This window comes from Thermothelomyces thermophilus, chromosome 6 (assembly GCF_000226095.1).
Source record: "Thermothelomyces thermophilus ATCC 42464 chromosome 6, complete sequence".
In the NCBI taxonomy this organism is placed as follows: domain Eukaryota; kingdom Fungi; phylum Ascomycota; class Sordariomycetes; order Sordariales; family Chaetomiaceae; genus Thermothelomyces; species Thermothelomyces thermophilus.
The window spans coordinates 1,874,742-1,898,898 of record NC_016477.1 but is presented as its reverse complement, the minus strand read 5'-3'; the positions used below and the strand labels follow the sequence as shown (position 1 = coordinate 1,898,898).

The following is a 24,157-nucleotide window of genomic DNA, read 5'->3' as shown; positions in this document are numbered from 1 at the left end:
TCTAAGTCTCATAAATGCGTCTATCGTCTATCGCTCTATCTTGGATGTGAAACTAGTTGTCTTGCCCGTGAGCCCGCACGGGTGATGTAGCTCACTTCCTGCCAACGGCAGCCTCCGCAACGGTCAGCTTCCCTTCGACGATGTCCTTGACGGTCTTGTGGATGTCGGAAAAGTCGTGGAACGTTCTGAAGGGGACCTTCTCGTTCTCACAGTAAGTGACGAGATCTGCTTTGGCGGTCAGCACGACACTAATACACAAACGAAAACAGGAGCAACGCACCACGCCCCGCCTTGGCAAACAGCAGGTCCGTCTCCTTAGCGGCCGACAAGTCGGACACACCGTCGCCGGCGTAGAAGAGGACCGGCCTCTCTTCTGCCGGAAGCCGGGCATAGGGGCGGATCTCGAGGGACTTGTCATGGCCGAACCCGCTGTCAAGAGCTCGTTAGTGCCCCTGGCTCACACGTAATTACCAGACATCAAGTCTTGCGCCAAAAAAAAAAAAAAAAAAAAAAAAAAAACTCACCTGTCGTCATGGAAGACAATCTTCCACCCTCCTTCCTCGTTGATGCTCTTTCCCTCTCTCGGCGCAACGTCGTTGCTCACAATCTGAATGGAATCCACGGCCTCCTCGCCGATCAAGTGCGCGAGCAGCGCGCGGATGATGGGCTTCATGCCGCCGCTCAAGACCACGATGGGCACGTTGTTCTCGCGCGCCCACTCGAAGAAGGACTTGAAGCCCGGGTCGAGGGTGATGTTCTTGCGCAGGATGTCGACGCACTCGTTGAAGGGCGTCTTGACGCTGTCGAGCATTTCCTGGAACGAGTCGCGGAAGTCGCGGCGCCCGTACAGCACGTCCTGGTTGCCCTTCTTGCGCAGCTCGGTGCCGAAGCCGAGGTTGTCCGTCATGTAGTCATTGCTGTCTTGGTTGGTGATGGTACCGTCAAAGTCGGTGAAGAAGATGAACTTGGGGTTCGTCTTGAGCGCGGGGAGCGCGATGGGCAATGTCGACCCCATAGTGACGGCTGTGCGAGACGGTGACGAGGAGTAGAGTATGAGGTTTGACCGGGCGCTAGACGGAGAGTTCGAACTTGCGAGAACTTATCAGGGGAACTGGGGAGAGACGACGGGAGTCGTGCCTCGCTGCAGGGCTTAAATACCGATAGACCAAGTTAGACAACCTCGACCACGGGTTGGGGCAGAGAACAACTTTTGGACCCCTTTGGTTCACAAGAGAAGGAGACGAGGACGAAGGCGACATTCGGCCCCGCTAACTGGTCTTGGCCCGCGCTGTCGATCATCCTCCCTGGCCGCACCCTTCGGCAGCCATTGTGCCGTTTTAAAATGGGCCCTTGCAGAGAGGGGGGTCCGGGAGTGAGGTGCCGGTGTCGGCCCCGAGCTGCCGGAGAGTCGGATAATCTCGCACCGGCGCTGACAACGGGGGTTCGAGCGGCCTTCCGAGGAGCCACCGATGAAGGACCTATCATTCATTGGATCCTGCATGATGCTGCAAGGGAAAGGGGAGTGATGGAAGGAATGTAGGGGGTTATCACATGGCAGGAGGGCCGGTAATGGCACCAACGTGGGGCGTTGCGCGGGCTTTTCGCGTTGAGGGGCAGAAAAGGGGCCCCACCAAAGTCTAAAATTCCATGGCGGGGGTCATTGCGTGCCGTCTGATGACGGAAGCTCTCCGCTCACCCAAAGCGAACCGAAACTCGCGACAAACATGGGAAAACCGAAGCGTGCTGTCCTCGCTGCAGCGCAGGAGTCAGCGACCCCTCCCGACGAGCTTACCGAGACCCAATTCGTTGCGCGCGTCCAAAAGGCCGAAGGCAACAGCCTTTACACATGCGAGCTTCCCAACGGAAAGCCTGTCCTCGTCGAGCTCGAGCCAAAGTTTCGGAACACCATCTTCATCAGGCGCGGCGGGTATGTGCTGGTAGATCTGGCGTCCGCGGCCGAGCGGTCGAAGGCTAGCAAGGTGGTGGGCGAAATCATCAACATCGTGCGCGAAGAGAAGGAGTGGCGAAAGCAGCCTTACTGGCATGTCCTCCATGCTTGTCGTATGCTTCCGAGTCGCCTCTAACATCGCTGCACAGGCCCAAGGAGTTTGTCAAGAACACGTTCGGCGAGGACGAGGACGAGGACTCAACTGTCGGCAAGCTGCCACCCAGTGACTCGGAGGAGGAAGGATCATGATGGCCCCTATTCTGTTCCGATACACAGTCGCCCTATTACCGCTTTGCCGCCTCACCCTTTAGAAGGACCCTCCTCGGTTCCCAATCTTCTCGAGCGCCCAACCAAACCAGCGCCGCCGTCAAGGCTAGGACACCAACAACGACGCCTGAGCTGATGGGCGTGCTAGGGTACACGTTCCATGCCCATTCCTGAGCAGTCCATATGGCGTATTGAAGGATTGGATGGACGCCGCTGCGCCAGAGAAGGTACGGGGTCATCCAGGCAAGGTACGAATAGAACTGGTAGTGAAGGGACCGCGCAAAGAGGAGGCCCACGACATTGGCTGATAGGATAGAGGTCAATATAAACCGCGGCGTGACGTCACGAGAGACCGCGCGTTGTTCCTCTTCCGTGAATGGCGACTTTCCGAGCAGGATTGGGACGATCAGCTGGGACACTGGCTTCCGTGCGGGTTTGAGCCACCGTGTGGTGACGAATATGGCCAGCACGGCGACATGGAGGCCCAACAATGCAAGTGAAAATTCCTTGCTGAGGAACACCTCTTCCCCTACAAACCGCCAGTTGACAGTCCATTTGAAGAAGAACTGTCTCGACAGCTCGAATGCACGGCCTAGGTACCCCCAGGGATTGTTAGAGAGGAAAGGCACGGCGATCAAAACCTGCACAAGCCCAATGACGGCGGCGAGCCGCAGGCTCGTCGCAAAGCCAGCGCCGAGGAGCAACACAACGCCCACGGCTGGCAAGACAAGCAGCAGCGACATCTTGACGCCCAATCCGAGCGTGTACATCAGCGCTCCGGTCCGCCAGGCGCGTCGTTGCAGGGCGAAGATGGCAAGCCACAGGAACAGCGTCGCGAAGCAGTCGTTGAAGCACCGCAGGACGAATATGCTGTGTAGTCGTTTGGAGAGGATCAACAACGGGAACACGTACGGTGGGACCTATTGATTTCCCAAAGTCAGCCGGCCACCAGAGAGGCCTTATTAAACGAACCACCCGCACTCTGTCCGATTGCAAGTATCGGTACCTTTGCTTGCCAATAACACGCCATTACTACCGCTAGCGTGACCATGTACAAGAACCCAAACAGTTTCTGCGCCGTCAGGATATTCCTCCCTTCATCGGTGAGATGGTAAAGGCCGGTGTAGATGTAGACATGGGCCGCGGGGTAGACCAGGGGTCCGGTGTTGCCGCGGATTTTTGTGTAGTCGCGTTCGCCAGAGAGGATCTGGGCGACTTGTTCCATGTAGGCGTTCCAGTCGATCTCGGTATCTTTTTCTGCGCGGTCAACATGCGTTCCGGATCGCCAAGGCTGGTGGTGATAAACGGGGCCCCGACTTACAAGGTACTTTCCAGATGATCAGGGCGCAGAGCAGCGCGTCGGCGAGGAATACGAGTGGGGGAATGAGCTTGGAGAGCACATGGCGGCCGTTGAGGATATCGAAGACGAGCCGGGTCGCGCGGATGTGAATTGGTCGATTTTGGTCCGCCATGGTCGCCGTCGGCGTCTTGGGCGACGAACGCATTCGGGTCATGCCGTTGTGGACGCGTTGCGCTGGAGCTTGACACGAAGCTTAATGCAAGTAATTATGAATTACAGGGACCTGGGCGAGAAAGCGTCGGCTCTTGGCAGGTGGCAGCAGGTGCTGGGTTCTGGCCTTCCACTGTGTTGGTAACATATGCTTTGTCTAACCACTCCTTCCTTGAATCAAGTTGACAACTAAACACAAATTTCGAGGTGGTTTTTTTGGGGTTCGGTTATACCAATATTTTTCTTTATAGTATACCATTGGCATGCCATTTGAGTTCACAACTTTGACTCGCACTTCGTCCTCCCTACGATCTCGTCCACTAGCTCCACCACTCTCTCGGCACAACCATAACTTCCCTGATAGCCCCAACCGGCGTGGCCGTAATTGTGCACAACCCACGTCCCGTCGATCAGTTCCTTCTCGAGCCTGACCCCGCCCTCCCTCCACGGCCTCAACCCGACCCCGTGCCGGATGATGTCCAAGGCCTCGATGCCCTTGCCGCCCGTCAGCTCCGGGTGCGTCTCGACCGCGCGCTTCATGATGCGCACGGCGACGTTGGGGTCCGGGTTGGCCTCCCAGTTGCCCTTCTGGTACGTGCCGCCCAGGATGGTGCCGCCGCCGTGGGCGCGCTGCATCACGTAGACGACCTCGTCGTCCCCGTCGTCGCAGCCGCTCGTCGTGGGCATGACGCCGGCCGCCTCGTTGCGCACCAGCACGATCTGGCCGCGCGCCGGCTGCACCTTGGCGTCCATGACGCCGCCCAGGCGGCACGCCAGCAGGCCGGACGCGTTCACCACCACGTCGGCCCTCCGCCCCGTGTGGCTCATGCGGGCCGCCTCCGAGATGTGCTTGAGCACGGCGCGCCTGAAGACGACGCCGTGGCGGGCGCACTGGCCGACCAGCCAGGGCAGGTAGATGGCCGTGTTGATGCAGACGGACGTGAACTCGGCGCCCGAGTGCATCCCCGGCGGCAGCTCCGACGCCGGCAGCTCGCGGAAGTTGTCCATCACCTCCCTGTACCAGGGCGACAGCTGGAACAGCCCGTCCGCCAGGGCGCTCTTGAGACCCGCTTCCACGTCGACCTTGCGGCGGAGCACGCGGGCGGCTGTTCGGTTTTTTGTGCATTGCAGCATTGCAGAGGTCAGCTTAAGCGCCCGAAGAGAAGACAGGCGTTGAACAATGGGGTTCCATTGGAGCAAACGCACTTTGGAAATGCAGCCCGGCTTCGGGGACCTCGGCCGCCAGACGGCGCATTTCGGGCCAGGTGCGGCGTTCCCAGCGGCTGTCTTTCTCGAGGTTCATTCTATGGCATTGCCCGTTAGTAGAGAGGGTCGGTTGTCCCGCTGGGGGTGGGGGGATGGGGGGGGGTGGTTCGGTAACGTACGGTAGGACATTGGCACCAGCCCATGGCGAGGTGTACTCGATGTCATAGTCGCCGGGCATGTGCTTTGCGACGACCGTCACGGTGTTGCCCTTCTGCTTCGCCAGCAGCAGCGCGCACGTAAGGCCGCTGACGCCGGCGCTGTCGTCTGTCAATTAGTGAGTCTGCGCCCGTTCTCCGGTGTCGGCGACTTACCCGAGGACGACGATGGTGGGCATATTGGTGGCTGGCTATGGAAACCCCTTTCAAAGACACCTGATGAGAAGATGAGTAGAGGCGGCCGTTGGTGGTGTGACACGTTCCAGGAGAACGCGCTTTCTTATAATTCCCCTGTGTACTTCTAGCAGAGTAATCAATATGTACAGCAGTGTACATACATCCACGACATCCGGGGATATCCGTCCGTTTATCGGTGGAGGCCGCCCCGCACCCCGTGGCCCGATGACACCCGCAATAACCAAATTGAGAACAGCGCCGGGTCCGACTCGGCTTGCTCCGTCCGAACCCAGAGCATATCGGCCTCCGTTCAACTGTCAGGCCGAAAAGGACGACGCTCAAGTCGGCAGAAGCCGTCTTTTGGGCAACAGAGTAACTCAAACCTTAACCCAGAATTATTCTTCTTGCTTTGTTTTGTTTTGTCTCCATTGTGGCTGGGGAATCCGTTTAGATGACTGTTCCGACTCGGTAGGATTCGGCGAATAAACTCGTGTCAGTTTCGGTAGCGCTGGTGGCCGCAGGAGTCCAGACCACGATGGGCGTCGTCCGATCTGTCTTGTTCGTCCATCGAATCGAGCCACGCGACCTCTCCTCCCTGCATTTCTGTTTGCGCCCCGCCTGACCGCTCGCAGAGCTGCATATCCGCTCAACTATCTGCTCGGCTCTCATCCCAGCAGCCGCAGCCAGACCAACCGCTTGCGCTCACGTGCTAAGCTAACAGCAGTGTTAAAGAAAGAAAGAGATAACCATCTAGACCAAAGTCTCGAATGAGGGGCATGCCGTCCAACTATTTCGAGTTGAAAGAGATCAAGAAGCGACTTGGACGTTGGAGAAGCCGCCGTTGGATGTAGGTATGTATGCACTGGACATACGTGGCTGCAGACACATTCCAGGTTCATACGGACTCGACAGACGGCTGGGCTGTGATTAGATGGCAGGCAAGGCGTGACATACTTAAGGCTTGGTGTATGGCTTTGATGATTTCCAGCTGAGCTTTCCCATCAGCTCAGCCATCTATGACTTTTGTTCTATATAACGCTCCTCCGCAACCAGCCCCCCCCGAGAAAAACAATCCAGGTGCTACTCATGCTCCGGCCGACTCCTCTTGGTATCCGAACCCAGATAGTCAATCCCGTTCCGACACAACGGGCAAGTATTCCTGCCGCTGTTCTGGAACCACTTATACAGGCACACCTTGTGGAAGAAGTGGTTGCATGTACCGCATTTCTTGTCCGGGATCGTCTTATCCTGGGCGATAATCGAGTAACAAATGGCACACTCCTCCTGGCCCTTGAGCGCGAGCGAGATGTTGCGACGGAAAGCCATCAGGCCGTCAACGAGGCTGCAGTTCTGTAGGGTACGGTTAGCATCATAGGAATGTCCCTCTTGGACGAAAAAGAAGGAAAGAAGAAAAGGAGGGAGAGGAAAAGAAAAAAAAAAAACTTACGCCAAACATGATCACGGCCTTCGTAGCCTTCAGCCATGACTGCCACTTGTCCTCCTTGACGGCAACCCTCTTCACGCTAACCACGTCAACGGGATCTAGCGGGTACGATGTCGGCACGCGTAGGGAGATAGTGGCTGCATCGTCGTCCACCGGGTATCCCGCGGTAATCTCTCGCGATGTCTTGCTGACCTTGACAATGATCTCCTCAGTGTCCCCATCTCCGGCCTCCTGCGAGGATGACCATTCGACCACCTCGTCTAGGGCGTCCGAAATGATGAGGGGCGAGAAGAACCGCTCCATCCACGACTGGATCGCGTTCTTGGTCTGCTTTGAAGCGCAATCCAGATACCACATCTTGAACAACCCGGGGATGTACTTGAGGATCAGGTAAAAGAGGTGGATCAGAAGCCAGTTCATGTCCCGCTCTGCCGGCTCTGAGTCGGCGAGGTCGATGCTGTAAGAGCGGATATGCTCCGCCGTGAACCCTTCCTTGTCAAGATCAAGCGCCCGACCAAGAGCGTGGCCGAGCACATCGGCCAGGAAGCGGAGCAAGGGGTCGAGATGCTTGCCGCTCTTGAGGTTTTCCGTGTAGTCATTGCGGACCCTAAAGGAGGCCTTGCTGTAGGCGTCGAACACGAGGTGCCAGGCGAGGAGGTACGAGCGTATCGCGACAGGGAACTGAGCCAAGTCCTCGTCGGTGTAGTCTTCGGGGTTCGGGGCGTTGAGAAGCAGGGACAGCAACTCATCCGGAAGATTAGCGGCTATAGAGGTCAGAATGGTTCGCTTTTCCTTCGCGAGAATAACGGGACAAAAAAAATACCTTTCTTGTCCAGCACGACTGCAAGATTGATGTCCTCTTGGGCTGCAGGCAGGGCCTTGTGCAGCAACCCAAATGCGGCTCTCTGGATCTCGCGGGATCCGGATGCGACGGCCTCGTACATGTCGCCGAGATCCGCAAGGGGCACATTTGGAATCTTGGCCACGGCCCGTGCGATGAGCGCGTCTACGAGTTGACTTGGCAGGCTCGAGGTCGCTTCCTGTGGGGTGCCCAGGAGAGCAATGAGCGCTGAAGTCTCAGCATCCCGGTGGCTCGCCAGGGCTTCCTCGAGGTCGTCATTCGGCTCATCGACAGCGTGGAGTGCCTGCATCAACTTCAAAGACGCGTGTATATATGACAGCCGCTCCTCATGCTTGTCCTTGGCGGCTTTGTTCCACAGCCAGAGGCAGTACTCGATCGCCTGCTCCCAGTATTGCCCGTACGTATCCTTAGTTCCCGGAAGAAGACGAGAAATGGCCTTGCAGGTTTCGGCGGCCGCCTGGTAACCAAGTTCCTCTGGAGCACCCGTCCACCGTGTCAGCTGCTGGAGGGCGAGAACTTGTTTGCGCGTTTCGATTGGAACCGCCCCGGTCTCGTAGACGTCCATGCAGAGATTGAGCAAAGCCAAGGATGGTAGGGCCCGGGGAAATCGGTCAGAGACGCCATCAAATCCCGGTAGCTCGCTGATGAGACGAGCACAGAAATTTGCGGTGACTTTGGAAGAAGCAAGCGCTTCTCCAAAGCCTGTAAGGAAGGCAGCCGTGGCCAAGCTCGTATTAGGGGCCGCTTTCATGATTCCCAACTTGAGCAACCAGCTCTCGAGATTTGCAGGCGGCCCACCGTGGGTCTGTACCAGGAGCTGGAAGAGGGAACTCAGAGATTTCGCGGCGTAGAACGCAGCAGCGCTCAGGCCGACAGCCTCGTGGAGCATGAAGTTGATCAGACGCTCTACGAGCGAGTTTCCTGACATGTCCCAGTCTTTCCAATCCCCACAAACTTGAAGGACAGCTCGAACAGCTGCAGAGTTCAGATCCAGAAACTCTCGGGCGTCCGGCTCGCTCTCAGAGCCTTGAGCCCACAAGCCTTCAGTCTGAGCTGCGGACAGTTGATCTTCGTAAATGGCTTCCGTGAGACAGAGCAGGAAAACAAGTTCCAGCTGGAACTCGGGCGGTAACGAGGACAAGGCGACGCCAGACGAGAGGAGCTTGGCTGTGAACAGAGCCATCCTGGCGGGAACCGAACGCCCGCTGCTATCCCGGCGCGGTCTCGGAGGTTTTGCGTTTGGATCTCCCTGGACCAGAAAGTATGCACCACCCATGCTGCTTGTCAATGACAATGATGGAGGCGGAGGCCGCCTGAGAAAGGGAGAGAGCTCTTTCATCCAGACAGTCGAGCTGGGAAAGATGTCGTCGGCGGGCACAGAGCCTGAGTTCAGGGCTGACAACGCCTGTTGGACCAAAGTATCAACTTCGAGAGAGGACGGGTTAGCATCGCTAAGGTGCTGCTCCAAGATTCTGGTGACGGGGTTCTGCCCAGATGGTGGCGCTCCGAGGAGTTGTCTTAATGTTTTTGCCTTCTCGGACAATCGGGGCTCGGAGAGCTCAGTAAGAGCGAGAAGAATGGTAACAAGCCGCACGTGGAGATCGTCCTTGGATGACAAGAGCTCCGGCTTCTTCTTCAGGACCAACTCGAGGGCAACAAGAGCGGGACCTGCCGTCTCTGGGGCTTCAAGACTGGATATGACGCCGGCTACCACGGCGTCCAGTGACTCCTCCGCCAGGGTGTCGTAAGATAATGTGGCCTCGCATAGATCCTGCAATCCCGCTTGGCTTCCGCCATCTGCATACTCTTTCCAAGCCGAGACGGAGAAACTCTGAAGGCCAGTAAGGCTCTGGGAATATGTGGCAACAGACGGAATCCCAATCAACACCCTAATAGCTGATATTGTGGATGGGCGATCGGGAAGGCGAAGGGCTGCCTCGACAAGTGAAACCCAAACCTTCTCAAATTGGCCGTGTGACCCCTCTGAAAGCGTGTTCAGGCCCGAGACTAAGTAGGGCAGCGACGGGGACGCAACGACGGTGCCGTAAATTTCGGCTTGGTCGGCTGGGTAGAGAGACGCTAGGAGGTTGCTTTCGGCGCAGAGACGAGGGCAGTGTCTGAATGCCGACTGGATGACAGCGGCAGCCCCGAAGGGCTTGAAGTTTCGCCTGGTCAAGAGGTCCAGAGCCCCACGCAAAACATTAGTCGACGTTTCCGCGATGACACTGAAGAGCGACGTGTGCTCGCCACCCTCCCGAGAAAGTACGTTGGCTGCGAGTGCAAACCACCGCTCTCCCTCCGAAGCAATGGATGTTTGGGAGTTCTGGTACCCCGCGGAAACCTCGGGCAGCGAGTTGGACATGCGAGAGAGGAACGCAGTTCCCAACTTGTGCCACTCCTCCTTCACCGCTCCACACGTTTCGTCATCCGAGTGCCTTGATACAATCATCCAAGCATCGGCGAGAGGCTCGGGTCGTGGCGGTGACGGCAGCGACGATTCGGATGTGGGGTGGAGGTATTGTCGACTGACGCTGGAGAGGTTCTCTTCGAGGAGACTTGTGGTGAGAGGCAAGTCGTGAAGAAAGACCTCGAACACGCGCGCATAAGTCTGAAAGGCCCTGTACCGACTCGTACGGGTTTCGAGCCTCTCCGCAATCCCTTTGCGCATGAAGCCGAGGAAGGTCGATACCACCTCGGGAGAGGGCGTTTTCTTGGGGAGGACCTGGAGGAGCTGATCCAAGGATTGCCAGTACTCTTCTGCTCCGCCCTGAGAACCCTGAGCGACGAACTGCTGCAGTCGCTGCAGCGGGTGCTTCTGAGTGCCCCAGACCTGCGGGAAGCGCTTTGTCAAGGAGATCAGGACCTTCAGGAGGTCGGTTGCTGAACCTGGCTGACCTTTTTTCATGCTGTCTGCAACGAGCGCCTTGCCAACCTGCTGTAGCCGCGGCTCCAAGATGTCAGGCCTGATGGTCAGAAGTGTGTCCAGGAACTGATAAAAAGCTCTCCGCACAAATGCATCGTCGGCTGTTGACATTGTCCACAGTGCGTCCACCTCCAAATAGCCAGCCAATCCGTCTTTGAGTACACCAACATCACCTTTCCGCATCAAGTTCAGGGCCAGGTTTAGGCTGGCACCGACAACGCGGTAGTATTTCGCGTCCGAGTCCTGTTTCGTGGTTGCCCTCTCATCGCTCAGAGTATCTGGAGTTTCTTTGATCGCCTCCGTCGCAAACTCGAGGGCTCGGCCCTGAACCGCCTTCCAGAATGCTTCCTCCTTCTCTTTTGTTTGTAGAAACGCGGCAAGCGCATCGGCAGCGGCTTTCAGCACGCGCTTGTCTCGGTCAAAGGCTCCGGCTAGCCATGGTCCGACAAAGGCGGGCAGCTTCTTCGCCATGCGTTTCTTTGCCAAGTTGAGAAGATGGAAGAGCAGCTGGTGCGAGAGCTCTCGGACGCGGGCGGAGTCGTCGACGGATAGTCGAGGGTATAGCTCGATCTACGCACCGGTTAGGGCGGCGTTCAAGACGGGAATGGCTCGGAAGAAACAACGAACATATACGTCTATCACTGGCTCGTCCGGAACCCGACCCTCAGCGCCAAGGGTTTGTACGTAGCCAAGTATGTCCTGTAATGCCTTCTCTTTTGTTGTACTGTCCTTTTTGGTGAGGTTCTTGTAGGCAACCACGACCTCATGGGGGATCCCAGTGAAATCAGGAGGCGGGGCGAGGTAGGAAAGTGATGTCGACGAGCTGCGGAAGCCGCCAAATCCGCCCCCATGGGCCACCTTGCTTCCCGTGAACATTGTCTTGGATCGAGGTGGGCGCGGTCTAGCCTCGGAAGGGTATGAGATCGGGGGTTTCCGGGGCGAATAAAGAGAAAGAGGACTCCTTGGTAACTGAAGGATACTCGTCAGCTCCTCGCAAGTCATGTTTAGGGGTAATTATATTCCCATACCCTAGAACAAAAGGAGACGGCTCGCCTCCATCAGAAACAACAGTACCCCTCCGATCCGCTCTGCTGCGACTACTGGAAGCTTAGCCCGCCGTCTTTTTTCAGTGTCGCAATTGATGCGCACAGCATACATGAACTCTCGAGGAGGGCTCTTTGTGAGCTATTTGTGAAGACGCCCCCATGGACCTGATAACGACAGCCTACAGCAAGTCCCAATTCAGCGCGGTTGCAGTTCCTGCGACAGCTCCTGTCCTGCTACAGCGTAAGAGTTCGGCGTGACTGATTCGGCGGCAACACGATGGCGGGGCAATGAAAGCGTCCAAGCTCTTTCCAGGATACAAGAGCCACGTGATGCGGGGCACGATTGATGACCCATTTGGCCGAGTGAATGATTACGCAGCTGTAACAATACGCTCCGTAACAATACTTACGCAGTTCAACCAAAGACTGAAGTAATCCGGTACGTGTTTCGCATCATCCTCTCGAGCCACATTATGTAAAAGATACCAAGTAGACCCTGTGTACCAAGTTGTTGGCAAATTTCCCTTCCGTGTGCCTGGATCCCAGTGCTTGCAGCAAAAGCCGCGAGAAAGTCTAGAACTCCAAGGACTTCGCCCTATCAACCTTTACATACAGTTCATTCAACCACTGTTATCTGCTCTCATCCGTTCTTTCCCCTACCGCCAAAAGAGTGCCAAGCCGATACTGTCGGTGTTATTTACACTCCCACGATGCGTCTACGGCCCCAGTTGCCCATTCTCAATAGCCAGTTCCCACGTCGTCACAGCGCAATGACCGACCAACTATTCCCATCGACAACGCCCGCCGCAAGCATCCATATATACAGCACAATGGTTGCCAGGTCTCGAAAGAACTCGACATGACACGCTTGAGGCCAGTCCGCGGAGATCACCCTTTAAAACCTACTCTGTGGAGGTATTGTGATGCCCGGAAAACGCTTACGCGGTCATCGATACGCCAGCTCTCCTCTTTCGACTACCAGGGTGTTGGCGCCGTCACCAGTCAGAGTACAAGGACTGAGCAGCGCTGAATCCTCGTCGGAAACCTCACCAGGGACATAAGACAACAGGAACTTGCCGTTAGGCCTGTAGCGACGATAAACTTGGGTTACTCGCCAGGTGGATTTACAAATGAGCGGCACATGTGGGATCCTTGTCGAACGAAGATCTTTGTGTAAGCATAAGGTAAAGTTAGTTTTGCGAGTGGCTCCTAGTGAAAGCAGTCGGACATGCTTTCCAGCAGCAACCATCCTGATCCGCTACGCACAGATAGATGCACGTTGCCTCCATATGTGTGGTAACGAGGCCACAAGTTGCTTAGTTGATGCTCGGCAGACCATGCTACTCACCCCAGGAGACGAGGATCCTGCAGGTGAAGGTGCGGCCCATTCCTTGAGCGTGACCGCCCGGGTGGAATAGACACGCTCCAAATCCGTAATTGTGAAACGGGAGACTCTCTTGATAATTGGCGGTGTCGGCGGCGATGCTGTGAAACTGGCAGGGAGGCCGTGGGTGAAAATCGCATGATTGCGGATGCCGCAATTGTGAGTCGCCCAAAGCGGTTAGGGTGGCGCCTGCAAGATGACATCATAAAGGTGGGACCTACCTTCAACCCCTGAACAGTCAGCATGACCACGAAGACCACGAGAGACGTTTCGAAACTAGTGTAATGCAACACGCATCCTGGCGGTTTGAAGTATGGATAGTTTCTGTGGGGTTTTAAAAATGGTTACACCGTTGTGAAAGGGGTCCTGTGAGTTGGTGGTGTACTCTGTAATTATGTACGAGGTGGAAGGAGCACGCCTGCCTGTTAAGGAGCTTTAGGGTTCGGGTTGGCTGCTCCGCGTTCTTGTGTCCCGCGGGCGGGAGCAACCGATGACGAGTTTGAACGACAGGAACAAAAGTCAATCAGGTTCAAAAACCCATCATTCTTGAGTGGCACCCGCGACTTCCTCCGTGTTCTTTCCTCGATGGACACGTTGTGGCTGACCCCTCCTCTGAATGGCTATCATCGTGAGCCGCTCGCGTGAGGCCCCGCCGGCAGTGTCAGGCTGCTGCGCTACCCCGCAGACTTCCCGGCAGCCTTCCGCGACGTCAGTGGCTGGTGGCCAAAAAGGGTCCACTAGTTTTCAGGGTCTTCCAAGCCGTGATAACCGCAGCCGTCAAATCAGGGACGGCGACCGGCACAAGCGGCCCTGCTGGTTGGCTCTCTCGGGCGACCCACTGCATTCAGGCGGGGCGATCATCGCCCGGGCAAGGCAAACCAACCTTAGGAAGTCCACGATCCCTCATGTTTGAGGCACCAAAGTCAGCACCAGAAAACGCGCAGTTAATTACTCGAGCATCTCCTTCCCCGTCCTCCTCTCATTTACCACAAGCTCCATTTTCACTTTCTCGTGAACATCCGCGTCACCATCTTCTTTTTTTCTCTTCGAGCGCACGCTCTCCCATGACATCAGTCTTGGCCAATCGTGGCCTTCGTCATGTAAGTCGTTAGCAGGGTTCCACGGTTTCCCACGTGTCGCCGCCATGGCTGATGCCATCATTGCATAACCGCGTTCCGTTGCCCAATGCTCTCCTACCTCGACAGCCTTTCTCGCATTTACTGACGAGTATGTAGAACGCCAGGTAGCCTCAGCTCTCGCCAGTAGCATGTTACTGGTGCTTTGAATGTGCCCCTCACCATGTCTTTGAGTATCGCTTCTACCGTCGCCCGTCGCGGTCGGCAGCCCAAGTCCATCCGGCCCGTCGCTCTCGGCTCGCTTGGGAGCGCCACCGTCTCCCATGGCAATCGGCAGCAAACACGAGGTTATAAGTTCGGCCGCCTGTCGTCCTACCTAGAACCTTACATCCGCCACCATTCCCACAGGTATCGCGAGGATTTCTACCGCCGGCGAGCGTGGGACAACCAATCTCTGGCCGAATATGCCAAGTCGACGATACAACGAGTTGTACACAATTACTGGTCGCCCGAATGCCGGGGTCGCTTCGGCGCAGGGCGTTATCTTAACACGGATGCCGCTCCCAAGAAGACCCCGGATAACCCCACCGGTGTCCGGCCGGGGCAGAATATCGAGGACGCCGAGAGGGGCCCTCTAGAACATTTACTCTTCGGTGATGCGAAGAGCCAGTCGGCCAAGAATACCGGCCGGTCCGGCCAGGAGGACGCGAACTCCGACTATGTCATCGATCCGATCACAAACCGAAAGGTTCCCCGGAAGACAGTGGACACGAGCTACTCCACCGCGGACCGAGGAGCGGAGATTCCTGTCAGGACCACCATGCCGTATCGTTCTCAGTTTGGGTCGCTCAGACCGCCCGAAGTCGACAAGACCCGGACTCCCGTCTTCTCTGACAGCCCCACGTCCGGAACACAGAAGCTTCCTTTTGTCAATCACTACGGCACGCCTCATGGTACCCTCCTGGACACGCTTAACTTGGAGCACAAGGAAGTTCGGTGGCACCGGGACGATACCATTGCGTCGGCCACGTCCATGGCCGCCTCGTGGAGCCGTTCGTCGGATGTTCCCGAGTATCCGGACTTGCATCGCTACACAGCCGTCAGATACCAAGAACCCGACGGCAAGCCGGCGGATAAGCAGTCAGCACAAAAGCCGGCAGATCTGGCCAAGTACGGCCCCGTCAGAGCTCACGAGCCCGACGGAAAGTACAAAGCCGAGTCAGCAGCACCGGCGAAACCAGAAGACTTGGACAAGTATGGCCCCGTCAGAGCTCACGAGCCAGACGGAAAGTACAAGATCGAGTCGAAGGCGGCTGTCGAGCCACAAGAGCTGGACAATCACGGCGTCATCGAGTCCCACCAGGCAGAGGCCGAGGCGAACGACCGGGCCGAGTCCTCCGTGAGTTCCGAGGAACTGGGGAAGTACGGCGCTGTACGCAGCCATGAGCCGGATGGCAAGTACAAGCTCGACTCGGAATCTCCAGTGAATCCGGAAGAGTTGGCCAAGTACAAGGCCGTGCGCAGCCATGAGCCGGACGGCAAATACAAGCTCGAATCAGAGAGTTCCGTGGATCCGGCAGAATTGAAGCAGTACGGGGCTGTGCGCAGCCACGAGCCGGACGGCAAGTACAAACTTCAATCGGAGTCGTCTGTGGATCCCGAGGAGTTGAGGAAGTACGGAGCTGTGCGGAGCCATGAACCTGATGGCAAGTACAAACTCGAAGCTGAGGGTACCTCCTCCGTGGATCCTGAAGAATTGGCAAAGTACGGGGCTGTGCGCAGCCATGAGCCGGACGGCAAGTACAAGGATGCGGCCGAGTATATTGAGACCCCGGACGAGGCGGAGCTGGCAGCGTACCGGAAGCCCGTTCTCGCCCACGAGCCTGACGGTTTGTACGCCGCGAACCACGTTCAGCCTGAGTACGACGCCGAAGAGCTGGCCAAGTACCAACAACCTTTCTTTTCCCACGAGCCCGACGGCAAGTATGCAGCTTCTTACGTTGAGCCGCCTAGGGACGAGGCCGAACTCTTCAAGTACGGTGCCTTCCGCAGCCATGAACCCGATGGCAAGTATGCCGCCAACTACAATGAGGAAAAGCCTGATCCCGGCGAGCTGGCCACGTACGGACCCTATCGAAGCCACGAGCCGGATGGGATGTACGCTCTGAGAAATAATGTTTCAGTCTCTCCAGCCGAAACCCAACGATATCGGGCTTTCCGCAGCCACGAACCTGATGGCAAATATGCTCCCGAGGCACAGGCGGCTAGAGAGGCTCAGGACCTCGCCAACCATGAGGCTTTTACCTACGAGGACGCCGAAACGCGGCCGTTGCCTCGATCTGAACCAAGTAAGAATCCCCCGGACATCGAGGGATACGGGACCCTTCGTCACCACCAAACGAGTGCACCGACCGAGGCTAACTCAGCCTACGAGGACTATGATCCAGAAGAGCTGCGCAAATACCAGGCCGTGCTGTGGAGTGAACCCGACGGGAAGCCTGTCGAGACGGATGGCACTGGCCAGACCCTCGTGGAGGACAGCCCCATCGGCGACACCGCCAAGCAGGAGCAGAAACCTTTCCGCAGAAAGGTACAGGAACTGATGGCCCAGGCCGCAGCCGAATCTGATGCCTTGGAAGCGGACAAGCAAGCCACCCAAGAGGCCAACATCAAGAACAATCGTGACCAGAAGCGGAGACATTTGACGGGAAACTACGTCCGAGACTTTCCAGAGGAGTTCTCCAAGTCCTGGGCAACCGAGATTCCCCAGGCTTCCTCTTCGCCTCTGTCACTAGAGCAAAAGTCCTCCGAAAGCACCATTCAACCCGCGCTGGATCGCTACAATAGCAAGGACTCGGGGGATGGGCGCTTATCCTCCTCCAGGAAATCCGACCCCACCTCGCCGGTCCTCTACAAAGTTCTCGTCTACGACCCCACCACGGAGTGCATTAGGACTGCCGAAACGGCGTCCACCGTCCGCGAGAGCACCGCCCCGCTGACGCCAGCCGAGATTCTCCTCCGCATCTCCAACCCGGCCAAGTTCTTCCCGCACTTCGGGCCTCTTCAGGCCCAGGGCTTTGAGATGGTCTCGGGGAGCGGGGACGTGCTCATTTTTCGCAAGGTGCGCGATGCCGTCCCGGCTGCTGCGGAAGCCACCAGCAGCACTCCACACGCGTCCGCGGCCGCCGCAGCACCCATCGGCGAAGAGAGGACCCCCCCTCCCGCCGGGATCGTGGGCAGGAAGGGGAAGCGGAGTCTGCCCAAAAAGGTTGCCATGGGCGCGGCGTGCCTGGCCGGGAGCGCGTACTCCGTTGGGGTGGTGAGCGAGTACTTTAGGAATGGCGGCATCGATGGAACGGGGCCGAAGGGTTTCTGAGTCGCTTGCTTGGGAGTTTCTGGGATGTTGGTTTTCCACGGTCGACTTGGCAGCGCGATTGCTCTTTTTTCTTTTTTCTGATCTGTGTTGGTTGCATATCGGTTGGTCGGTAAGGAGTTGCTTCGTTTTTTTTTTGTGGGCACACACGAGGCACCATGGAGCATGCGGTTATGCGTTTCGGTCATTGTTCTTTTGTGTGGTTGAGACGGAAGGAAGGATAGGCATTCTGGCGTCATACTCTCGCTTATACACTAGGGGCCGGATCAGACTGCTAAATACCACGGGAAAGGGACAGGTCTGGAATTGGGAGGGTGTTCTTACGGGTTTCACGATAGCTTCTCAAGGGGCTAATCCAACAAGCTTGGGCTTTTTTTTCCTCAAAACGTCGGGCTGTTGTTACTTTATGATATGACAAGTGACTTGACTGCGTTCAATCCTTTGCACCAAGCTAGACGCGTGCTCCCAAGTTATAACTTGTGACAAATGAAACATTGTCTCGTCGTGTCGTCAACAGCGTTGAAACGCGGTGTGAAAAGGGTGGCGAGTGGGCAGAGTGAGACCACCCAAATACGATCCACAAGAAACAAGTTGTAGTCCCCCAGTCTCAGTGTACATACATGATGTCAAAATGGCGAGATCAAATTCATGAAAGAGTAATACAGCATGATGGAGAAAGAAGAAAGTAAAAGTAAGAAGGAAAAAAATGACAAGTAAAAAATGGACAAAAAAAAAAGAGCACATCAGCCAGAACAGAGTGGCAGCCCCCTTTGCCTCTTCCCCCCCCCCCCCCCCCCCCCCACAAAACAACCCGGTTAATATTAGGATGCAGTCAGCTAAGCTTCGCTGAACCCGCCCATACTGCCCGGCGCCGTTCCCTCTCCGTCCATGTACTGGCGCTTGAGCAGGTCGTGCTTGTACTCCTGGGCGTCCCAGCTCTGGCGACGGTCGAGAACGGGCTCCCAGGAGCCGGTGTGGGACATGCCGCGGGCCAAGGCGGCGCTTCTGCTGCTGCTGCTGCTGTCGCCGCTGCTCTCTCCGGCGGCGCCGTCGGCGGTGGTACCGTGGCGGGAGGGCTGCTTCATCAGGGAGGAGGCGAGGTCCGCGACGGTGTCGCCTGGTTGGGAAGAAGTGGTGGTATTTGTCGACATTGTGTTGTAGGAGTAATTATAGAGAAACGCGAGTTATGAGGTAGGTACCGAGGTAGCGCGCCGAACGAGAGCGGGTTGGGTGCCTCTCTGAGTTGACCTATGAAAGGGTGGAATGGTTGTACAAATGAGGAATAATGAGATTGGCGAGCAGTGCTGGCAAATAAGGGTCCTTCCTTCCTTTTCTGACGAAAAAAGTGATGAGGTATGCGAGGTATGTACCTATCGAGGAAGGAGGAAAGCTGCCTGATTTCTCCAGCTCTCCATCCAGGGCGAGGAAGAAACCGTGCTATAGAGAGGAAGGAATGCGAACTAATATAGGTCGGTAAGTAGGTTGGTATGTACTTCACATTCCCCCCCCTCCCCCCCGGCGAGCCCGTCGTCGACGATATGGTGCATGAGCGAGCTGTGATGTCGTCGGCGGGGTTCACGGGGTTCGGATGGAGGGGCAACGCCTTATCGGGGCTTATCTTTCCGGCGCCAAGACTTCTTGCAGTGGTTCCTTCGGTGCGAAGAAGCACTTTGATCGTCGTCGCCTCTTCCGGCCATTTCATTCCCACCACATCCATCATCTTCAAACGTGGTTGTGTCACAATGTTGCATCGCTCTGAGTGCTGCTAGGCCCGTCCTCCCGCCATCCCGGTTTTCCTCGGCCCGGCGTGCTGGCTCTCGACGCCCTGACGCTGACGCTGTGGGCCGACCTTGGTGATGGCTTGGGCAATTGAGCACTCCGTCTCGCCGCTGCAGTCGTTCCCGCTGGCGGGGTGGTGGTGGTGGTGGTGGTTGTTGTTTTCAGGCTGCGCGGCATCCTCCAGAAGCTGCGGGTGCTCGGGCTTGCCGAGGTCGGCGACGACCGCCCGATGGCGAGCGGGTTTGGTATCTTGAGCCTCCCCAATGCTGCGGCTGGGTCGTTGACCTTCTCGCCAAACGACTCTCGAATTGTCCGACGCGTCGACCGGGTGGACAGCAGAGACCGCGGCGAGGATTGCGGCGGCTGCAGCAGCGCTGGGCTCTTGAGCCACAGCCTCTGGTGCACCCACGTCGTTCTTTCGGGAGGCTGGATGAGCAGGTCGCCTTCGAGCTCGGCCGGGTTCGGTGTGCTGCCGATCGCCGGCGTCCCAGTAGCATCCAGCTCGGACACAGGACTCCCTATTGACTTTGTCGCCCCCGAAGGCTTCCTCGCGTGTTTCGCGCTTCCCGCAGGTCCCGCTGGTCTCGCGGGTCCCCTTTGTCGACGCCCGTTCTCCAGGCAGGTCTCATCATCTCCTCCCTCCCTGGTCGAGCGCGAACCTTTGCGCCGAGCAGCCTTTTTTCTCTGCTGCCGAACCAGAAGGAATGCACCTATCCAGAGAGCAATGCCTGCGATAACCGTGACCAGGACAATGACGACGATGCTCGTTGGCCGGTCCAACGACCCGAGTCCTCCTCCGCCCGAGCCGCTCGCAGCACTGCTTGCTGGTCCGAGGCTGCTCGTCGGCTCCGGGTCGTCATATATTAGTGTGAGAGACACCGGGCTGCTCGGGTTCGCATCCGTGTACAGGACCGTGTCGGTGTCTCCCTGGTCCGGTGCCGGTTGCCTACCTGGTTCGCCGGTCGTCAAGGTGGCTGGGTCTATGGTAATAGTAGGCCCCATCACGGGGCCTCGTGTCGTCTCCTGGGAACCGGTTGTTGCAAGTCGTAGGCCCGGCGTGAGTGGATGTGTCTCGAGTTTGGTCAGGTCTGCCGCCACCCATCGAATCTGTATGGCTGCTCCAAAGGTGAAGAGCGCTCCGAGTGCAGTGGCGTCACGCGCAAATCCCCGGACACCACCACGATAATCGGTAAGCTCGGTGGTGCAGGTCAAACCGCTGGGCACGCAGTACACGGCTGTCTCTCCCGTCGCGATGGCGGGGAAGCCTTCGTCTGTCCGCTCTTTGGTGATGATGCCACAGCTGGGACCAACAACAAAGCCTCGGGGACAGATGGCGGGCGAGTAGTAATGGAAGCCAGCGTTTGCGATGTTGGTCCTCCACGGAGGCGGGTCGCACCATGCCGAGCCCGTTGTTGGAAAGGGCGGATACTGAGAAAACGACCAGGTGGTCGTCAGGAGCCAGGAAGTGGGACAGGGGGGGCGTAAATACGGCTGTCAGCGCAGCGAGCGGCGTGGTGCCGCCGTGAACTGCTGTTGGAGCTGACATCGAGTTCAAGGTGGCGTCAACCGACACCCCTCCCCTCCCCCCCCCCCCCCCCCCCGGTCAGCCAGTTGAGGGACCGGTAAGAAAGAGGGAGAAACTATCAAGATGCCGCATGGTTCCACGGAGCAGAAGGGGCCCCAGGAGGGGCTCTTTTAAGGTCTTCACACTTGGAAGACTACACAGCCGTGGGATCTCAAAAGTCTATGCTGCCTCGAATTACACTGCAGTAGAGATTGCGCTGCCTCCTTTCGTGGGAGGGGAGGCAAAACATCACGTGGAACCTGAGGATGACAGCCGGAAAGATTCCTGCCGTTCGGGGGCGGATGCAAGGCGGATCTCTGCATTGCGTCCTGCCAAGCTGCGTAGGATCGCACGGGCCGACTAAACCAGAAGATAAGAAACACGGCCCCGGGACTGCCTGTTCGTCTTGTTGGTGCCTGCAAACTCGGGAAGCCTTGGCAGGAAGAGAGGTCTGTGGCACAGCGTATCATGGCTTCCCACACACCAAAATCAGCACAACCCACTCGTCCAAATCACCCATTCTTTCCTCCTCCGGGATTCACGGAGCCCCACCGTCAACGCCTGGCCCTCCCCCGCACCTGGAATGGACCTAATCCCCGGAAGCCGATGAGAGTTGCGTTTCCCACAGCCAACAGCCCGACGATTGTACCATGATACGGATACGTTTCGAGCGCACATCAGTAGATCATATCAGCAATCACGTTCTCACGTTCCACAACGTCAAACTGCCGAGATCTCGAGATCAGGCAATGCGGCTGCCTTGGCCCATATTATAATACCTCCTGAACCTCTTCCTTGTAGGATGGCCTGGCCCCGGTGACCCCCTATCTTAGCTGCCTGCTGTAAATCCTCGAGCACCATCGGCTTGTATGTACATACCTACGACTATCACTACCCACCTTTGCTAAAGATTATTCACCCCACCTCGCAATTGAAGCCATCCTGCGTAAGAACCCCTCATCGCCGCCACAGGAACTGCTGAGTGCGGAGAATATTGTTCGCTGTTTCAGGTCGCCCCAACAACCAACAATATTTCACAGTAAACAAGTATGTACCTTACATACACATGCAGTCCGTCACCTGCATACAAGGCGAGAGGGGTACCCGTCTTGGCATCGGTCAGCGTGCGGCTGTGATGCCAGGAACGTGGTCCAGGCGTTTTGGTTGGGCTGAGCGCATCCTATAGTTATTCTTGGCGGTTAATTAGTCCAGACTCGGGCCGGAGAACTCACCATGGTGCGGCGCGAGCGGCGGCGTTCGTGTGGAAGATTCGAATTCCGGGCTGCGAAAGAGGCCCAGCCTGACTGCAACCAGCGGCACGCTTCTGACATTGTTCCGTATAATTACACTGAAAATCGCTCATAATGCTGGACGTGTGTGTTTTGAAGGGTTTTTTTTTGTGCAACCACTGATCAAGCAGGCATGCCAGAATGACTGCATGACTTTACACATTAGTGTAAGTCGAGAAAGCGCTGTTCTGCCCGCCGAATTTGGCAGGGCAGAGTCACCGTTTTCGACGGCCTCGACAGTGAGGGGCGCCGCGGGCGCAGGGTCCCCATGAAGTACCCTGTACATACCTGCCGCCCGGCCTGCACTCCCAACAGGGGCCCCACAACCCCACCTGTTCCTACATGCGCTGCAGGCATGCAGGCAGACAAGTTGCTGAGGTGAGAAACTCGCAACTCTGTTTCCAACACCCTGAATCCAGGATTCTTAGCCCTCGAGGGCCGTTTTTGGTTCCTATAGCCGGCAGCTTAAATATAGCTCCCTCCCCCTCGTAGGGTTTCTCGAGTCACCGACTCTTGCTTTCGAAATCACACATCCGACTCACCACCCCCTCCATCTCGCTCCTCGGAACCCTGTCCATCTCTCTTCAGCCCCCCCCCCCCCCCCCCAAGTCAACAGCATGGCACCCGTCCGCCCTAGCGGAGGAGCTCGCCATCATGCTGATTTTATCAAACACTTCACCGAGCAAGAGGTTCGGCGGCGAGAGGCCAAGCAGCGGAAGGTCCCGCTCACGGCTGCGTAGCGCGCCGCGCGCCGCGAGAGATTGCGAAAGATTGGCTTTATCAACCCCGCGGATGCCGACTGTACGAAATCCAACATTGCTGGCGTGCTACGGAAGTGGAAGAGGTAGGTCTCCTTCTCTACTATCGCTAGATAGGTCGCTAACTAAGAGCGAGGTATTATAACTTCGCTAGGTTAGGGCTATAGCTCGACGTAATTAAAAAAGTAGACCAAGCGACTACGATAGACTTTTTCGACCATTTGTACAAGAGATATAATATTACTTTGTAGGGTACATCCTAGTAGTATTTTCGTAAGTATAAGCAACTATACGCTCGGATAGTCAGCTAGTATAGGATATTAATAATAGTAAGGAGGTGAAAAATATTAGAGCAAACTTACCTATATCGCTATGGCTACCGTACTAATACTTTATAGTTTTATAATACTGAACTTATACGTAAATGTAGCCTCTAACCACCTAATATGCTTGGCAAGGAAGTAGCTGATTGGAACGATCTACTAGTTCTCTTCACGTATAATATCGTGTATAATACGAGGATTTTCCCCTTGGGAGTAGCATTGTGATGGAAAGCGGACCTAGGACCAGGGGACAACCTCTGGCTTAGGATCCTATTCTGATTGGATGGACAAAGCAACAGCGTACCCCTATTCTCATGCGACAGACGCGTATCCTGTATCTTCCCTCTTTCCTTTCCTCAGCTTTCGATTAGTAGAATTGAGTCAGGATTCGCAGTGCCCCTGTGCCTCGCCTAGATCTTACTCGTCCCTTACAATTGCTAGAAGATTCGGTGTGCTATGGGGGCGAGTGCGAATAGCTTTAACAGGGGTTGAACCTGAAGAACTTAGAGCATTTCAGGGCTCCCGTGATGAACGTCCACGGTATCGAGCTTCGGCCGAGTGACCGAGCTAAGTTATTCCCAAAGTCCTCTCGTCGAGTAGTGCCAGTCTTTGCCTGACAGTCTTGCAGTTAGTTTTGTAGCGTTTGTGACGGCGCGTGCGCCGGAGCCACCATGCCATTGCACTAACTTCCTCAAATGGCGTTATTGGCGAAGATGTCATTGCCTGGATCTTGATTCATGGACGCTGCTGGTTGAGGATAGGAACTCAAGGGCGGCCAGTAAGCATCCGAGGCCAGGACAACGAGCAGGAGATCCGGTGAAGAAGATTGTTAAGGCGTGTCGCGACGACTACTTCTTCTACCACCGTCCGACCTGGGATACCGAGAGGTAGGGGCGCGGTGAGGAGGAAGAGGAGTATGTTGGACCAGCTATCGATCTTCAACTTCCCGAGCGTGCGTAGCTGGCCGAGATGCTCCACAAGTAGCCGGAGGAATTTAAGCCCCAAATGGTTCC

The 24,157-nt window shown here is 56.7% G+C and overlaps 8 protein-coding genes across 8 annotated transcripts; 2 read left to right on the top strand and 6 right to left on the bottom strand.

Moving 5' to 3' along the window:
- Window positions 1-17: 17 nt before the first annotated feature.
- MYCTH_2310422 (uncharacterized protein) lies at window positions 18-1,617 on the bottom strand. The gene is made up of 4 exons (XM_003666004.1): window positions 1,159-1,617; window positions 525-1,088; window positions 281-429; window positions 18-225 (listed from the first exon to the last, which is right to left on the bottom strand). Exons 2-4 carry the CDS (start codon window positions 1,013-1,015, stop codon window positions 92-94), a joined length of 774 nt encoding a protein of 257 aa, XP_003666052.1. The 5' UTR covers window positions 1,016-1,088; window positions 1,159-1,617; the 3' UTR covers window positions 18-91.
- Window positions 1,618-1,633: 16 nt separating this feature from the next.
- MYCTH_2310421 (uncharacterized protein) lies at window positions 1,634-2,096 on the top strand. Its single transcript, XM_003666003.1, has one exon. The coding sequence runs from the start codon at window positions 1,725-1,727 to the stop codon at window positions 2,082-2,084; it is 360 nt and encodes a 119-aa protein (XP_003666051.1). The 5' UTR covers window positions 1,634-1,724; the 3' UTR covers window positions 2,085-2,096.
- Window position 2,097: 1 nt separating this feature from the next.
- MYCTH_2310419 (glycosyltransferase family 58 protein) lies at window positions 2,098-3,736 on the bottom strand. The gene is made up of 3 exons (XM_003666002.1): window positions 3,537-3,736; window positions 3,222-3,466; window positions 2,098-3,135 (listed from the first exon to the last, which is right to left on the bottom strand). Exons 1-3 carry the CDS (start codon window positions 3,727-3,729, stop codon window positions 2,233-2,235), a joined length of 1,341 nt encoding a protein of 446 aa, XP_003666050.1. The 5' UTR covers window positions 3,730-3,736; the 3' UTR covers window positions 2,098-2,232.
- A 213-nt stretch (window positions 3,737-3,949) lies between these two features.
- On the bottom strand, window positions 3,950-5,325 carry MYCTH_60632 (D-amino acid oxidase-like protein; the record flags this gene model as incomplete). The annotated part of the gene is made up of 4 exons (XM_003666001.1): window positions 3,950-4,831; window positions 4,932-5,029; window positions 5,111-5,248; window positions 5,303-5,325. 4 exons carry the CDS (start codon window positions 5,323-5,325, stop codon window positions 4,002-4,004), a joined length of 1,089 nt encoding a protein of 362 aa, XP_003666049.1. The 3' UTR covers window positions 3,950-4,001.
- Window positions 5,326-6,403: 1,078 nt separating this feature from the next.
- Window positions 6,404-11,428, bottom strand: MYCTH_98107 (uncharacterized protein; the record flags this gene model as incomplete). Its single annotated transcript, XM_003666000.1, has 5 exons — window positions 6,404-6,673; window positions 6,831-7,531; window positions 7,819-10,514; window positions 10,563-11,122; window positions 11,210-11,428. The coding sequence occupies 5 exons, from the start codon at window positions 11,426-11,428 to the stop codon at window positions 6,404-6,406; spliced, it is 4,446 nt and encodes a 1,481-aa protein (XP_003666048.1).
- A 2,422-nt stretch (window positions 11,429-13,850) lies between these two features.
- MYCTH_2310410 (uncharacterized protein) lies at window positions 13,851-17,688 on the top strand. The gene is made up of 3 exons (XM_003665999.1): window positions 13,851-14,082; window positions 14,218-16,406; window positions 16,506-17,688. The coding sequence occupies exons 2-3, from the start codon at window positions 14,282-14,284 to the stop codon at window positions 17,432-17,434; spliced, it is 3,054 nt and encodes a 1,017-aa protein (XP_003666047.1). The 5' UTR covers window positions 13,851-14,082; window positions 14,218-14,281; the 3' UTR covers window positions 17,435-17,688.
- A 553-nt stretch (window positions 17,689-18,241) lies between these two features.
- On the bottom strand, window positions 18,242-18,686 carry MYCTH_2310408 (uncharacterized protein). Its single transcript, XM_003665998.1, has one exon. The coding sequence runs from the start codon at window positions 18,580-18,582 to the stop codon at window positions 18,268-18,270; it is 315 nt and encodes a 104-aa protein (XP_003666046.1). The 5' UTR covers window positions 18,583-18,686; the 3' UTR covers window positions 18,242-18,267.
- Window positions 18,687-19,168: 482 nt separating this feature from the next.
- MYCTH_2120773 (uncharacterized protein) lies at window positions 19,169-21,294 on the bottom strand (the record flags this gene model as incomplete). Its single annotated transcript, XM_003665997.1, has 2 exons — window positions 19,169-20,701; window positions 21,259-21,294. 2 exons carry the CDS (start codon window positions 21,292-21,294, stop codon window positions 19,169-19,171), a joined length of 1,569 nt encoding a protein of 522 aa, XP_003666045.1.
- Between the last annotated feature and the right edge of the window lie 2,863 nt (window positions 21,295-24,157).

Bases quoted from the DNA above. Each gene is read 5' to 3' on its own strand.
- MYCTH_2310419 (XM_003666002.1), bottom strand. From the start codon at position 3,729: ATGACCCGAATGCGTTCGTCGCCCAAGACGCCGACGGCGACCATGGCG. The intron at 3,467-3,536 runs GTAAGTCGGGGC...GCGCAGAAAAAG, and splicing joins GATCATCTGGAAAGTACCTT to ATACCGAGATCGACTGGAAC. The intron at 3,136-3,221 runs GTACCGATACTT...GGAAATCAATAG, and splicing joins CGTGTTATTGGCAAGCAAAG to GTCCCACCGTACGTGTTCCC.
- MYCTH_2310422 (XM_003666004.1), bottom strand. From the start codon at position 1,015: ATGGGGTCGACATTGCCCATCGCGCTCCCCGCGCTCAAGACGAACCCC. The intron at 430-524 runs GTGAGTTTTTTT...AGCTCTTGACAG, and splicing joins ATTGTCTTCCATGACGACAG to CGGGTTCGGCCATGACAAGT. The intron at 226-280 runs GTGCGTTGCTCC...CCGCCAAAGCAG, and splicing joins GTTTGCCAAGGCGGGGCGTG to ATCTCGTCACTTACTGTGAG.
- MYCTH_2310421 (XM_003666003.1), top strand. From the start codon at position 1,725: ATGGGAAAACCGAAGCGTGCTGTCCTCGCTGCAGCGCAGGAGTCAGCG.
- MYCTH_2310408 (XM_003665998.1), bottom strand. From the start codon at position 18,582: ATGTCGACAAATACCACCACTTCTTCCCAACCAGGCGACACCGTCGCG.
- MYCTH_2310410 (XM_003665999.1), top strand. From the start codon at position 14,282: ATGTCTTTGAGTATCGCTTCTACCGTCGCCCGTCGCGGTCGGCAGCCC. The intron at 16,407-16,505 runs GTAAGAATCCCC...ACTATGATCCAG, and splicing joins GTTGCCTCGATCTGAACCAA to AAGAGCTGCGCAAATACCAG.